Source organism: Lissotriton vulgaris, chromosome 2_1 (assembly GCF_964263255.1).
Source record: "Lissotriton vulgaris chromosome 2_1, aLisVul1.2, whole genome shotgun sequence".
Lineage (NCBI taxonomy): Eukaryota > Metazoa > Chordata > Amphibia > Caudata > Salamandridae > Lissotriton > Lissotriton vulgaris.
The window spans coordinates 456398441-456413954 of NC_141687.1; the positions used below are offsets into that span (position 1 = coordinate 456398441).

Genomic DNA, 15514 nt, shown 5'->3' on the forward strand with positions numbered 1-15514 from the left:
CCATTTTACAAGGCGGTGATAAGCCACTTAATACGCCGCCTTGCAAATAAGGCCCCCTATCACGCTACACTTAACATGAAAGGGGCGTTCTGCCAAAATACCCATTGATTATGGCACTGCCCCCTATGTACAAGGGTGGCATAAGTAGGAGGCAGCATGAAAAGAGGAGAAATGCTTAATTTCTTTTTGTGTTTGCAGTTTCAGTGTTTGCTGCATTGTGCACTGTGGTGCAAGAGTGCCCGTGTTGGTGCTAGGTAGGTAGATTTAGCGCCAGAGCAAGGGGAAATGCAGGGGTGTGCCGCATTCTTGTGAATACGGCGCATCCATGCGTTTTAAAGATAGCAGATCGTGGCATTACCAATGTTTGCTTAACGCCACGCTTCAGCATTCCTTTGTGAATATGCCCCTGTGTTTTCTGTGGGAGAAGTATGTACAACTGGGTGTCACGAGGTAAAGGTAAGTGATGCTTAAGTGTTTCATGCGAGAATCAAGGGCCTTCAGGTACAGAATGAAAGGAACGTCTGAAGCCTTGGAGGTATGCTTTGTGTCACTGGCGCTGAGAGGGGGAGAGTTTTAACATTTTATCTGGTGATGTCAAGAAGAGAACAATTTCAGCCATATGCCCATCTTTGCTTTCAGCATCTTTAGAAAATAAGGCACCATTGATGTATATTAATTGCTGCTCCCAGGAGAAGACCAAGCAGGCATGAGTCCCCTTTATCGAGCATAAGTAGTCATCTGCTAGTTATATGAACGTGATATATCTGGGGAATTTCATTATGCAAAGGTAAGCATAGTTGCCCTGCCATACCACTTAACCATACACAGCCTGAAAGGTTAATCATAGCTAAGGATTAATGATTTACAAGTTCAATGCAATTAAAATTAAAATACAGCCTCTAGATGCAATGTGCAGGAATATTTCATAAATATGCATGCATATTTAATCTAATGTGAAAAATTAAAACAATCCACTGTGTTTTTCTTCATGAATAAAGTATAATGTTAACTGAATATATGTTTGTTGGTAATTTTATTTATGGTATTTAAATTGGACGGGTTCCGGCTCAAGACTGCACACAGTAAGATATCACATTACTACATGACGGGAGGAAACCTATGTGCATCATGCGGTTAATTGTGCATAGCGAAATATATTTATTTATTTTTTATTTTGAAAGTTTTATATAGCGCGAACAAGATCTTCGCAGATATCAGAGCGCTTTACAGAGGAGGGGAGCATATATACACAGATACATCAATAGTGTTAAAAGTACAGTGTAGTGATATCATAAACAATCAAGTAATTCAATTTCAAAGTCATACAAAAATGCAGATCAGTATCGAGTCTTTGAAGTTGATCTCCAGTAGTGGTTCAGGTGTATTTAGCCATGAGGATCGCTTTTACTTCTTTCTTGAAAAGTGTGGTAGAGGGGATGAGTCTGGTTTCAGGGGGGAGTGAGTTCCAAATCCTGGGAGCCATTTCTGAGAAAGAGCGTTTATAGGTTTTTTCCTTGCGGAATCTTTTAGGCTTTAGCAAAAGATTGTTTGCACCTCTAGTGTTTCTGGAGCCTCCAGAAATCGTCAGCTTCTGAGCGAGGTATCTAGGTGAGCTCAGGTGGACAGCCTTGTGCGTCAAACAAGCGATTTTCAGGTGTATTCTGGCTTCAAAAGGCAGCCAGTTCAGGGATTTGAAGTCAGGGGAAATGTGTGAGTGGTTTTTTGATCCAGTGATGAGTCTCGCTGCGGCGTTTAAAGAGGCTCTTATGGGTGCCGTAGTAGCTAGGGGGAGACCGCAGAGGGCGGTGCTGCCGTATTCTATTCGAGGTATGACTAGTGATTGTATTCTTGTGCAAAACCTTCCTTATAAGAGTAATAATGTGAGTGCCACCAGAGAAGACAAACTGCTTATCCCGGTCGAGAATGAGGTTAATAGGATAGCAAATTGATTAGTAAAGGATTGCACAGGTGGGTTATGAACTGTTTGACTGCTGGATGCACTACAACATGTTGTTGACTTATATGTTTGCAGTCCTGCTGAACGAATGGAGTAAATTTCAAAGCAGCTAATGTCATTAACATGATATCAGGCAAGTAATGCTAATGTTACAAATTAAAAAATATGGTTCCCCTTGAAAACACTGTTAATGTGATCATCTCCCTGAATCAAATCCCTGCAGCTCCCTTGATTGCCTGTCTAATATTGATCTCAGAATTGCTCCAAATGCTCTCCTTGAGACAGCCAATTACATCTCGGGTTCTGCAACCAGCTTATCACCATTGAGTGTAGCCTTGACCACTTGACATAGCTCCTCCACCCTTTTGGTTAAAGAGCATAGATAAATCAAGCCTTTTGTCTCAATACACATCATCGTCTACACTAAGCCTCCAATGGCCTGCCCACAAACACAAGGAGGCTGCTCTGTTCTTCCCGTTTCACAAACTCTCTGTGGTTGTGGACGAAGAATAGCAGTTCCTGGGAGTCGCCCTCTACAATGACAGAATGCAGCACCCACTACACTTGGCAAGATCAAAGCCCAGAAGCAAACGAATACACAGCTATTCTCGAAAACATTCTTGGTTTTAGTAGAAGTAACGCTACGGTTATGGTGTAAAATCTCAGGAAATTCACAGGAAAGCTAGTTTTGTTGGCTTAGCTCACCGCTCCTTTACCAGCTCATGACACCACCAATTCAATGTCAAAACACATAATTTTTATATTGCCTATTATGTACAACTAAACTAATGGCATCATCAATAGAGTCATGCAACACTACCTTAAAACACTGCTTCATTTTGCTTGAAATCTCCCTACTGTTTTAAGTTACGCCATGTACCATATTTGACCACCGGTTCTTGTGTAGTACTTTGTGGCTGTCATTTCTTTGCATTGCATGGCATTTAATTGCCGGAGGCAACACGTGTGTCAGACCGTTAAAATAGAATGACTATGAAAATGATGAGGTGGCGACTGGTTAGAAAGGTGGCTCAGTAAATGATTGTTAGGCTGCAGAGAGACTAAGGCTGTTGAGTGGGAAAGTACATGAATGAGTGCATGAGCGTATGAGTGAGTGACTAGATGTCTCTTTTATAGTAAGCTTAGAAATGTCTATCACATGAACAGGCATTGAAATTCTATGCACAATATTGTGTAATATTAAAAAAGAAATGATGAAAGCAACTTTTGTTTTGCAGCACCTCAAAACCATACGTTATTCTTTTTCAAAGTAAGTCCAATAAATAACGAGTGCCAGTTTAATGGAACTCAGTGTTTCAAACTTCAAAATAATGGAAAGGTAAGCTGGCCTAACCATGATTCAAACTGACAACATGCAAGTCACATTTGGTGTTAACAGGGGGTGCTTAGCTCACTGAGCTATCTTGCTGGCTCTTGCGATCATGTTATATGCTTCCAGATTATTGCTATTAGGCTAAATTTGCCATTTATGTGCCCTCTTCATTTTATTTGCACACACAGATTTGTAGCATGCTGCAAATGTGCCATCATTTGCTCTAAAAAAAACCTTACATTTGCAAAAACATCCTTTACTCTTCTAGGGTAGGCTACACTAATGACAAGGCAGAAATACTTCGGAAGTGCCAATATTTGTAATATGTTACTCACGTGTGCTATATTATAAGTCCTAAAACTGTCATCAAATGCATCAGAACTGAAACTAAAGGCTTTTGTTTGGATACCTTTTTCACAGGAAGTCATGTTTTCCTTTACAAATGCCCTGATGCCTTCAGCCTTTAAAACTGGACATATTTACAAGCCCCTATCACCACAAGAACGTCACTTTTTAAGACGTTCCTGTGGCGATAAACCCTTTGCCTTATTTACAAGACGGCATTAAGCCACTTAACATGGCTTAACGGCGCCTTGCAAATAAGGCCCCCTCTCACACTATACTTAGCGTGAAATGGGCGTGCAATGGTAGTTGCAGTAAATGTTTAGCCGCAACACCCATTCATTATGACGGTGCCCCCTATTTACAAGGATAGCGTAAATAGGAGGCAGCGCCAAAATTAAGACCAGGGAAAATCTGGTCTTAACGTGGCAAAATGAGGATAAATGCTTAATGTATCCCTGTTTTTGCTGTCTCTCTATGTGTGTTGCATTGTGCAGCCATGAACGATTGATAATGTGCAAGAAGGTGTACCTTCCTGCACATAACCAATCATTGAAAACATGATGATTTCCAACTTCTATGTGTGCTGCACATTTCAGCCACATAGGTGTTACAAATCGTCCTTCTGGAGTGTTTATGTGCAGGAAGGGACACCTTGGTGCAAGGGTGCCTGCATTGGCACTAGCAGATAGATTTAGCGCCAGCGCTAGCAGAAACGCTGGGGTGTGCCGCATTCTTGTGACCATGGTGCATCCCTGAGTTTTCAGAATGTCAGACTCTGGTGTTAGCAATGTTTCTTCAATGCCTCACTTCGCCAATTCCTTGTGAATATGCCCCTTTGTCTCTTAACAACCTTCATGAGCCACAGGATTGTTAAATTATTCAGAATACTTTGTCCAGTGGCGGCTAGGGGCATACTTATGGACAAAGGTGAGACGTTTTATGTTAGACCAGATATTCCTATTCATTTATCTATCATGGTTTCAGGACAACCATTGACTTTGTATACACCTTTATCTGTGGTGAGCACCTTAGTTATTGTGCCACCTATGATTTTTGGCTAAGTCCAGAAAAAGATAATTTTACACAATGTTTAAAGCTATTGGTTCCTAATGTATATCATTCAACTATGCAGGAACCAATGTATATCACATCCTATACAATCAAATTATGCAGGAAGATAGCTATACCCTTCATCTAATTGGTATCCTACCTGGCTCCATTTACTGGACAAACCCATAAATGGGAAATATAAGGCATTGCCTTGGGCTGCCATTATCAGTCTTCTGACTTCTCCATCTGATATAATAATTCATTATAATAATCGTTTACAATGTTTAGATAAGGTTCTGATAATGAAGTTGTTGTAAATTTATACTTAGCTCTATATGGCTTCTTGGTGTCTTTAGTCCTTTCTTTGTGTTTCTATCTTCTTACCTAGCTGTGTTCTATCTGGTGTGTGGGGATTCTAGCCCTAGCAGTTGGTCTGGTCAGCTGTGAGGATGTGTGCTCTGCTGTCTTATTCTATGTAACTTAATAAATCCATCTTAATTACCTGAAGACGTGTCCTGCTACCTACTTAATTCTATTTAAAACAGAAGTATAGAAAAACAGTCTGCTGTCTGTGAATAAAAGGGCAAGTGCTGAGCATTTGATTAAGAGAAGGTCTTTGACTAATTGCCTAATTCTACATAATGTGGAACAACCTGAATTCCCTTTATTTTGTGGGTATATAGATTGCGGCTTGAAATTCAAAATGGCAGACACAAGTTATTATGTAACAAATCTGATCAAATATATTGAATCCACTGCACTTACTCTGAGACATTCAGTTATTTTGTTCAGAAGTCTAGGTCACTGTGTCTTTGGGGATACTTGATACTAGAATAAGTAATAGAGTCAGGATGGCTCTCTGCAGTTCACATTGCTTTTTAATATCTATCTAGTGGATTGTGTCCTGATTCTCTAAAGCCTAACAGCTTCCGTCACAAGATCGGTGCCAGCAGGGTGCCTAAATTGCTCTCTTCAAATTCTATGGTTCTTTGGAAGTGCACCCTAGTCTAAACAAATAACAATGTAGTGCACAGCTGTCACAGTTTCTGTGAATGATATTAACCAACTTACCTGAGATCCTCTGTTCATATCAAGTCCGTACCATATGGGCTTGAACACAGCTGAAGGCCTGCTGGCCCACCATGTTTTGCGAGGTATATTTGATGGATTTGCAGAAATACAGGTCTCTCCTGTTTCCATGTTGCAGTAAACTTTGATGGCATCTTCAGCACATCCCTGATTGGGATCAATCCAATATTCCCCTAAAAGTAATAAAGCGAAACCAAAATAAATAATGTCATCAGAAAAAAGCTGGTAAATAGGCAAGATCTCAGTGAGAATAGATAGGAGATTTGAACATTTTCAGTAAATATAATGAAAAACCATCAATTGTTCTTTCTCTACAAGACAAACATGTACAGCTAGGAAGGCCGTCATGACAAAGGATGTCAATCTTTTGAACAATGTGGATGTTTCGAGGACTGTCAAAGTCTAAATGTGGCCATCTAAATAGAAAGTGCTACTCTTCTATCTAAATGCAACAAATGTCCAGTTAATTGGTTAATCAGGTTTGTATTAGTGTCAATAAGAACTTGATATCCTATTTTTCAACTTAAAATGCTTAGTATGATCTCATGTTGGTTCAAATTGGTTTGTTTTTTAAATTCATCTCCACACCTGTCTATTACAGATCACGTCATCAAAGTCCCATTTCCAGTCTTTCAAATAAAATATTTTGCTTTGTATTTACTAGTTCATATAAGTAGGCATACTTGCAAAACATTGATCACTTGGCAAGTTACTGTAAATTTCCTCTAGAGTTTTTGATATTTACCTCAGTAGATAGGACACTTATACTTGTTCACTGATGGTCACCCTGTTTACATGGATTGTGACCCAATAGCATGGCTCTGTGTTCAAGGGGCCAGGCAAAGTGCACTTCGGGCCCGATCCACAAAGGAAAACGTAGACGTTTGGTCTAAACTTAGACCAAGCGTCTAAGTTTACGACTTTGGGAATTCACAAAGGGCATTTACAAGTACAATCTTTAGGTACATACTCAGAGAGGAGAACCACCAACAGTGCAAACATAAATATAGTACTGGTAAATGCCCTCTGTGAATTCCCAAAGTCATAAACTTAGACGTTTGGTGCGAGTTTAGACCAAACGTCTAATTTTACCTTTGTGAATCAAGCCATTATGGTTTACAGAAAGTCTCTACTGACCTCTCTTTTCAGGCTGTGGAAACTGCCAAATCTGGCAGCATAAATCTATAATCAGGAGTGGATCTTTGTTATCTTTACTCCTAGTGAGCGGATGACTGAAGTCTCCTTCCCAGTAAAGTCTGTGCAATCTCCCGAACTGGGGATATCTGGCCTATCATATCCGGGACATAGATGGAGGCAGATGATGATGTGTGATGAGGGCAAGTCTGTTCACAGTATGAGGATGGATTGCCGGGCCTGTGTTATTATTGGAAACCAAGTTAGTATCTATCTTGCTGGGCATTTCAGCTCCCCTTCTTGGTCCCTGCAAATGCTTTGTGGACTGGGAAAGTAACCAGTACCTGTTTGTGTTTAGAGCAGACTTTCCCTCCAATGGAACAACTCCTGGTGATTGTGAGAAAATGCCTCTAGTTGTATAGTCACCTCAAGATTTTGGACAGATGCTGCTGTTTTTTTGACTCTACGAGTGCTAACCACACCCCAGTGCCCTGACCCCAAAATGTGTCTATGAGCCCAGTTCATAAAGGGCCTGAAAAGTGCAGGACCTCCACCATGACTGTGGCGTGTCCATCATGAGTGCGGAGGCCCTTTGTGAATTCGGCCTACTTGTCAAATTTGTTGAGTTTACCAATGTTTGTTCTTAGTTGAGTGAAATGGTTTGATTTACTATACCTTGCAAATTCTATATCTCTGGTACCCTGTGGTGGATCGTTTTCATTGTGATGTCTAAAAATACAAACAAATGCAGTCTATCTTTATAGTGTTGGAATTCTTTAGTGTCTAGTTGATTTCTTCTTTAAATATTTTGGTGCTGTTAAAATGCTTTACACGTGTTTATGTGTGTAAGCATTGCTTTTAAGAACCACAGCTACTCAAGGTGGAATGCAGCCGACTAGTTCTAAAGGGATTGGAGAGTGTATTAAATGGCGAGGTTGTGCAACTACACCATATATTGCACCCCAAAATGCAGCCAAAGGTTCCAAGAGATGGAAGAAGATCACCAAGCTCTTCCCATCCATTAATAATGCAGAGAACATGTCAGATTAGAAGGGCATCCAAGAATTCTAAAGTAGCAGACTCCATAATTGGTTCAACTCTTCCACCAGGGGATGTTACAACAGCCTATGTGCCACTTGTCAGGGTAGTTAAGTTAGGGGAATCCTCTGGATTGTGGATTACATTTCTCCATGTCATTCCAGAAATACTGGCTGGGCTTGAGAAAGGTGTTTCTGTGACAGGATTTTGTGCATGAAGGCATTTTATGATGAAACATGGATTTAGGTAACTAAAGGCAAATGAGATGCAGCAGCCCAGTACACAATCAGCTATCTATAAGACCTGTGGAAGGATGACCTTGACACTTAATGCACATTAACACCAAGGGAAACAGTGGAAGTTGGTGACTGTAACAACATCACAGAGTTGAGATTGCTTCATCCCTTACCTCCTCTACTGTAGCTGCAGGAGATTGCAATGATAAAGAATATACTATATATACCCCTGTTTGTTACCAAAAGTTATGCATAGTCTAAAGGTTTACTCTTGCTTTTCCTGCACTCATAGCAAGTAGCACCATCCTTCTGGATGCCCTGCTGCTATCAACTTAAGACTGTGATAAATGATGCAGGTCCCTACCGCTTATGTGTCATCTGAGGGTGGGCTGGTGTACTGGCACATTGAACAACAACTACCCTCCTACAGCTAACCCGGTGGCTACTGGACTAGTGAGGCTCCAGCAACTGTGCCTTGAAACCAGGCACCTGTAAAGGGCTAAAATTCCCATCAGTGTAGTGCCCTAGAGTTGAGCTTGTTGTTCTGTTCTTTGGGGTGTTGGGACAGTTGGCTGACCGAGAACTTTGAGTTCATAGCAATTGCTGATTCCAAATCATTGCAATCCAAATATTATTACCATTACTCTAGTTTTGAAGAATAACTCTATGCAGCATTGCCTGTAGTCTAAAAAGACTACTGGCAATGCTGTGCAGTATCTACTCACTATAGTACTGCTTGGGGTCCAAACTTTGGCTCAAAAGGACATTGCCATTTTTCACTAATTATCTTAATTGTATGTGCAGTACATTTTTCTTGTCTTTGTTTAAGTTCTTTTCTTTGATAAAACTAAAGCAATGTTATGACTGGACATTGATTTTGCTAGATATTATTACAGTGTAAGATAATGCCTACCCCAGATTGTTTACTTGAAGAAGCTGTGGACTGCACTGCCTCAGTACCATGAAAGAACCATGGCAAGAATTAAGAACTTTGTTGCAGTTCATAATTTGAAAACAAATAAGTGCCAGGGCTCTTGTCAGGAGGTCATTGCAGCTTGCACCACACATTGCCCCTGTTATGCTGACAATGATAGTAACAACAAAACCATTAACCATCACACTCCTACAATTGTGACATTTCAGACCCTGTCAAGCCCCCAAAGCTATAACAATGGATTGAGCAGCAGGTAATAGTGATTTTTTATTTATATTGAATTAATAATTAACTGTTGTTGTGGTCATCTCTAAGTTTCCTAGACAGCGCCACATTGTGGCAGACTGTAGCAAGCACAGGTGTTAATAATTAAGTGCCAGGCACCAGAAACCACCGGCTCAAATTAAGCACTGATTGGTTAACCGGTTTGCAGTCCAATGGTCATGTGACTTTGAGCCACCTTTGGTAAAAGACTCCAATTAATAGAATTAGAGCCTGCAAACCTCTGAATATGCTTGGGGACCAAGAACCAGTGTGTGACATTAGCCAACTGAGACTCCTCTTATGCTGCTAGCAATTGCTTTTCAATATTTTCATAATTTCATAATGTGGTCAAATTCTACTTCTTACCCTCAGCAGGGCAAATGTTCTACAACCCCTCCGAAGTGTTGGTGTCTTCACTTTTGTAAATAGTAGAGGTCTAACAATTTATACACTATGCAAATTCAGTAATATATTATGTTTAGGATCCCTTTTCTGTTAGATTTTCTGGAAAATTCGACCTGAAATAATGGTCTCTCTAGCTTTCTATCTATTTGTAGGTTGCGCCAATTCTCAAAGTCTTAATAATTGTTGATTGCATACAAGGGATTGCGATCTCATTGGCTGTGGTGGTAAAAAAGAGAGAAATCTTAAATAGCCCAATTAGAAATGATAACATAAGAATTCATTACACATTTTTAAACATGATTCATACTTACCACTCTTCTTTGCAGTATGACAGTGCTTGAGATCGTCACAGGTGCGAGCTGGGTGTTTCTTGGAGCCATCAGGGCTACGCATTGTTTCAATCTGACTGCTTAGAGATTTTAGAGTTGCATGTACTCCAGGGTCTGTTTTGTTACTGTCTGGTCCAGCCTCATCTTCTGTGAACTCTGGAAGCGGTTCTGGCATAGTGTCATCATAGTTACTAATGAAATCATCAATAGCAGCTGTAAGAAGACCAGGGGGGCCAGGAGGACCAGGCGGTCCGGCTTCTCCAGGAGGACCCTGTGCAGATAAATATCAAACAAAAGACTTCAAGCCTCATATTTCAATGGCACTACTATTGTATGTAAAAGCATAAAAGGAATACAAATATTCCAAAATAATAATAATAATAATTAATATTATTAAGCTTGTAGAGCACCTGGTTACTCCAACAGAGTGTCCCCGTGCTAGGACACCGTAAACCACAGCAACTGGCCCGAAACCCTCCTCCCCCTTAGGCTCAAGGCCCTGCTATCGGCCCTTAGAGGGAGATGGAAAGAGCCAGGTTTTCAATCTTTTCTGAAACATTGTCTCCGATGGACAAGTCCTCAGTTCCACAGGAAGGTGATTCCAAGCCTTAGCCGTGAGAAAGCTAAAGGAACAATCTCAAGACTATACCTTACGAACCTTAGGTACAGCAAACTGTGCCCAGCAACCTCAAATTCTGAGCAGGTCTATAGGCAGTGAGTAGCGGGCACAGATATCTTGGCCCTTTCTCGTTGAGGAACCTATAGCAAAAACACATAGCCTTAAAGGTGACTCTAGCCTGTATAGGGAGCCAGTGTAATTCCCTCAAGGCAGCTCCCACCAATGCCTGCTTAGGGATATTCAGTATCAGCCGGGCAGCAGCATTCTGAAACGTCTGCAGAATGTTCAGATTTCCTTTGGTCATCCCTAGATAAAGGATGGTGCAGTAATCCAAACCGGATGTACTGAGGACCTGTACAGTTGTTTTTATGGCATCTAGTGGTAGTAGGTCCAGGATTTTTTGCAACATTTTCAGAATGCCAAAGCAGGCTCTGGACACAGCTGATATCTGCTCTGAATAAGATAGGGTGATGTCGAACCAGACTCCTAAATTCTTGACCTTAGCATTGGGAGTCGGAGTAGGTCCCAGCTCCTCTAGCCACCACAAATGTGACCATATGGTGGGCTGCTTGCCAACTACCATCACCTCCGTCTTTCCCGCATTCAGCTGCTGGCAGCTTAACTTCATCCAGTTTGATTTCAAGATCCGCTTGAGTGATCTTGAAATCAGATGCTGTTCCTGCCCCCTTTTGCTTCAATGTAACACTAAACTGAGTGTCATCAGCGTATGACACCAGTTTCACCTCATGTTTCAGCACTATGTCTGCCAGGGGGCGCATGTAAACATTAAATAGAGTAGGGCAGAGGGCACAGCCCTGTGGTACCCCTTGAGACAGAGGACAGACCTTGGATTAAAAAGGGTATTGTAAGACCTGGAGGATCTGTTCTGCAAGAAGTGTTTGATTCATCCCCATGTATTGCCACAGACCCCGACCTCCCACAACCATTCCAACAGAAGGCCGTGGGAGACTGTGTCAAATGCAGCAATTACGGTTAATTTAACAGTTAAGTGAATCTTATTGGTTTATTATCTCACTAGTTTGAGTCTCAAAAGCAATGCAAGGCAGCTTTCACCATAATCATATATGGTGCAACATTTTAGATTGTTTTTTAATAACTTAAATTGAATGTCCAGTGAATCTAAACATCTGGTGTAATGGAGAACAGTAAACAGGCTATCAACGTAATTATTCCTTCCCTAAGGAAATTGTTTAGGGAACCTATAGTTTTCTCTTAAAGTGCTGACTGAAGGAATCTATCTAGCCAGAGGGGTGTCAAGCTAATTGCCATTCCATTCTCTTGAGGCTATTTATTTTTTTCACTTCAAAAACCTTTATTAAGTTTCGCAAGAAGTAATACAAAGCAATACAAAATGAGCAACAAAAATGCTTAAAGATCAGGGTTATCATGAATACATTTAAGGCGTAGGAGTTGTACCATTGCTGTCATAAGCAGATAGTTCAGGCGGCCTTGCTTAAAGGACAATATGATATAACATTGCAGTAATTTAAGTAGGTAATGAAATAAGTTATCAATAAATAATAATAATAAAAGATAAAAATCAAGAACATCAACTTAATCAGGAGAGAATCAAATGTAAGAATCTGGAGCAAACAATATGTAGGACATGCAAATGTCACTAGATCTACCATTATATGCTGCCCAAGATCAACTTCTCAGGAATGAAGGTGGAGGTTATTCATTTTGCTTAGAGTTAGCCATCAAAGTGTCTAGTGTGGACCAAATAGATCTTGATTCTGCCTTCCGGGGGGAGGTCTATAAGGATATATTTTTGCCCCCGATAAATGAAATCCGTTTCTTCTAAATTTCCAGTTTATTCACAGTATATGTATAGCATAGTCTACCAGCAAGGACAAACGCAGGATATACCTCAAAAACTGGTCTACCTTTGACTATTATGGACACAGCAACAGCATTTGTAATGGGTACAAAAATGTTGTATGAATTGATTGGTGATGAATCAATGACTGCTAGCACTAGACATGCCAAAAATAATTAAGCTTAAATTAGTTCTGGTATAATGTATGCATCTACCTGGAATATAAAATACTTCAAATCCTTTCTCATGTTAAATTATGAGAGGTAACACACAAAATAGGTCATATTAAACATGAGAGAGGATTTTTATATTGACTGGTCATACATTGTGGACCAAACTTATCACTACATATTTAAGTACACTGTAATGAAACAAATGCATTAAAAGTGCATGCAAATTATAATAATTTCCCTCAAACACAGTGGTCCGACCAAGACTGGAGAATGGCAGGTGAGTCATGGGCATTAATATAGAAGTAAAAACACTGCCATGGTGATGCTCCTGCTCTCCTTGATGACCCTGAATTGCCCCCTTTTGGAATGCATGCATAGTCGTGGGCATGGAAATGCAGGTTTATCCACGGATCAAGAGAACTGCAGAGTTCATACATGTGATCCACCCACAGAGGAGTGACAGGGATAGTGTCAAAGATACAGTGCACACTTGGGTAGGCTCTGTGAAAATCAGTCTCCATCCATTTCCAACATGCTAGATGGTTTATGGCAGATAGCCGAAATAGAAATGAGAGTTTGGTCATATGGAAAGGAGTATTCCAGCTTCTGTGTCTTCCTTGTACTAGTCGACTAGTAGCCAGCATTTTAATAAAGGGAAGCTTTAGCCTTCATCCTTCCTCCATTTTTCAAAAATGGGCCCAAGTGTTCTTAATTAAGACTTTGGTTTAATTTACAATCTAGTAGTTTAATACTGCCATGTTTTCTCTCACCTCTGGTCCTGCTTCTCCCACAGTTCCTCGTACACCAGGTGGTCCGATTGGGCCATTTGGACCTGAATTACCTTCTCTTCCAGGGGGTCCAACTGGACCTGGCGGACCCTGAGTAAAACAAAAAGTTAATTACTATAAAGTTTTATATTTCTTGCTGTTGCTCTCAAGTCCTAAAACTTTGTTTATGTTCCAACTTTAAGAGAAATGTGTACATCATTAACCTTGTTTAATCAATAATATTACTTTTTGAAAATGTAATCCCCAATTCTGATCAGACAGTAATCCAATGATACAAACTCTTAAAATATAGTTTCAAACTTTATAAATAGAATTCCTTATCTATTGCAGTCCCAAATTTCAAGTCTAACTATTTTTAATTAGGTGTTCACATTATTTTTCCAGCATTTCCTAAAATAGTTTTAATTAATAACTATGGGGCCGATTAGGATTGCGGTGAATCCGCATCCTCCGGGCAGGCAGAAGCCACCGCCGGCCCGGAGGATGCGGATTCACAGTTACGGTGATTGCAAAGACCCCCCGCCAGATTAGGATGGCAGGGGGGCCATCTGCGGACGTGAATACCGTCCGCCGCTTTTCCGCCACGGTCCCGCGGCGGAAAAGCTTTAATATGGTGGCGGTGTCTATCAGACACCACCAGCCATATTAGGATTCATGCGGAAACATGCTTTTCCATGGCAGGTTTTCCGCCGTGGAAAAGCATGTGGTCTTTGGTGTTTGGGGGCCCGTTGCGGGCCCCCAGGGTGTCGGGGGTGGAGGGTGCACATGGGGGGTACCTATGGTACCCCCCAGCATTTACATGCACAAAGCGGCAGGCACCGTGCGGTGCCTGCTGCTTTGTGCATGTAAATGTTAAACATGCATTTTTAACCTTGCGGCGGGTGCTGCTTCAAGCAGCACCCGCCGCAAGGTTAAAGGAACAGGATGTGACTGCCAGGGTGGCGGTCACATCCTTATTTGCATGGAGGGACCACCGCTGCCCATGCGGATGGTCCCTCTTCCTCGGGGGTTGCGGACGGACGCAGGTCCGTCCGCCATCCTTATGACCCCCTATGTTACTAAAAAAAAACTCATAACAGATTTTAGATGTTTGGGCTTAGAATTCCATTTTAACCAAAGCGTTCCTTAAAACCTTCATTACCGAAAAATTCAAATGTATATATTTACCTTGTCTTTAATTTGATAATATTATACCTATTTGCCCAAAATTCTTATGAACAAAACTAAATATTGGGGCAAAAGTGTGGATTGAAATGTCTACTATTCAAGAAAAAAACTGAGAGAACCTCAAGAGACATTGGTCATGAATTCTACATGTTATGGTTGCTGATATTTAGAAAATTGTCATTGATAATATTTAAAGGCTGATCCTAATTTGGAAAATATCGGCCGACTACCTAATGGCAGCTAGCCATTAAAACAAAGCTATCATTACTGCAACTGAAATATAAAAACATAGAGTAGCATTTTCCTAAATATACATCACAACATTTTGTACCAAGTTGCAGGCATGTGGTTTACAATATTGTGCAGAATTGTGTTTCTTTTTTTAAAGCAAGTAAAAATAGTACAGAGTAATGTGAATTTGAATAATTAGTTCAGGTCCTCTGCTATTCGACATAACCATTCCTGATGTACTTTCTTGTTTTTTTTTATCAGGTCTTCAAAGACAACTCTTATTTCAGGGAAAACTGTTATCAACCAGGCAGTGATGAATTTCTACTTTTTATACATTGCAATTTATTTAAATGAGTGTTTGTTTTTCTGCAGAATTTTTGTTTTGTCAGTTTAACACAAAGGGTTTCTATAGTTGTTTTTAGTACTGTATGGTTCTCTTATCAGTTTCACTCAACGTGTTTTTCTTCTTGTAACAATATCAGATTTTCTAATATCCTGCGTTGAAAGGTGGTTTTACTTTGTAAAATATTTAAATGTTTTTGGCAAAGCTTGAACATCCTAGTTGGTTGTAGGGCCCTGTGG

General features: G+C 40.5%; 1 protein-coding gene across 2 annotated transcripts in view; it reads right to left on the bottom strand.

Moving 5' to 3' along the window:
- The window catches only part of COL5A2 (collagen type V alpha 2 chain), a 342059-nt gene that overhangs the window by 8356 nt on the left and 318189 nt on the right, over positions 1 to 15514 (bottom strand). For both annotated transcript variants that reach the window (XM_086955351.1, XM_086955352.1), the window contains 3 exons: positions 13517 to 13624; positions 10097 to 10385; positions 5757 to 5947 (listed from right to left, as the gene is read on the bottom strand). In XM_086955351.1, coding sequence (XP_086811477.1) covers positions 5757 to 5947; positions 10097 to 10385; positions 13517 to 13624 — 588 coding nt within the window. The remainder of the gene's footprint in view (positions 1 to 5756; positions 5948 to 10096; positions 10386 to 13516; positions 13625 to 15514) is intronic.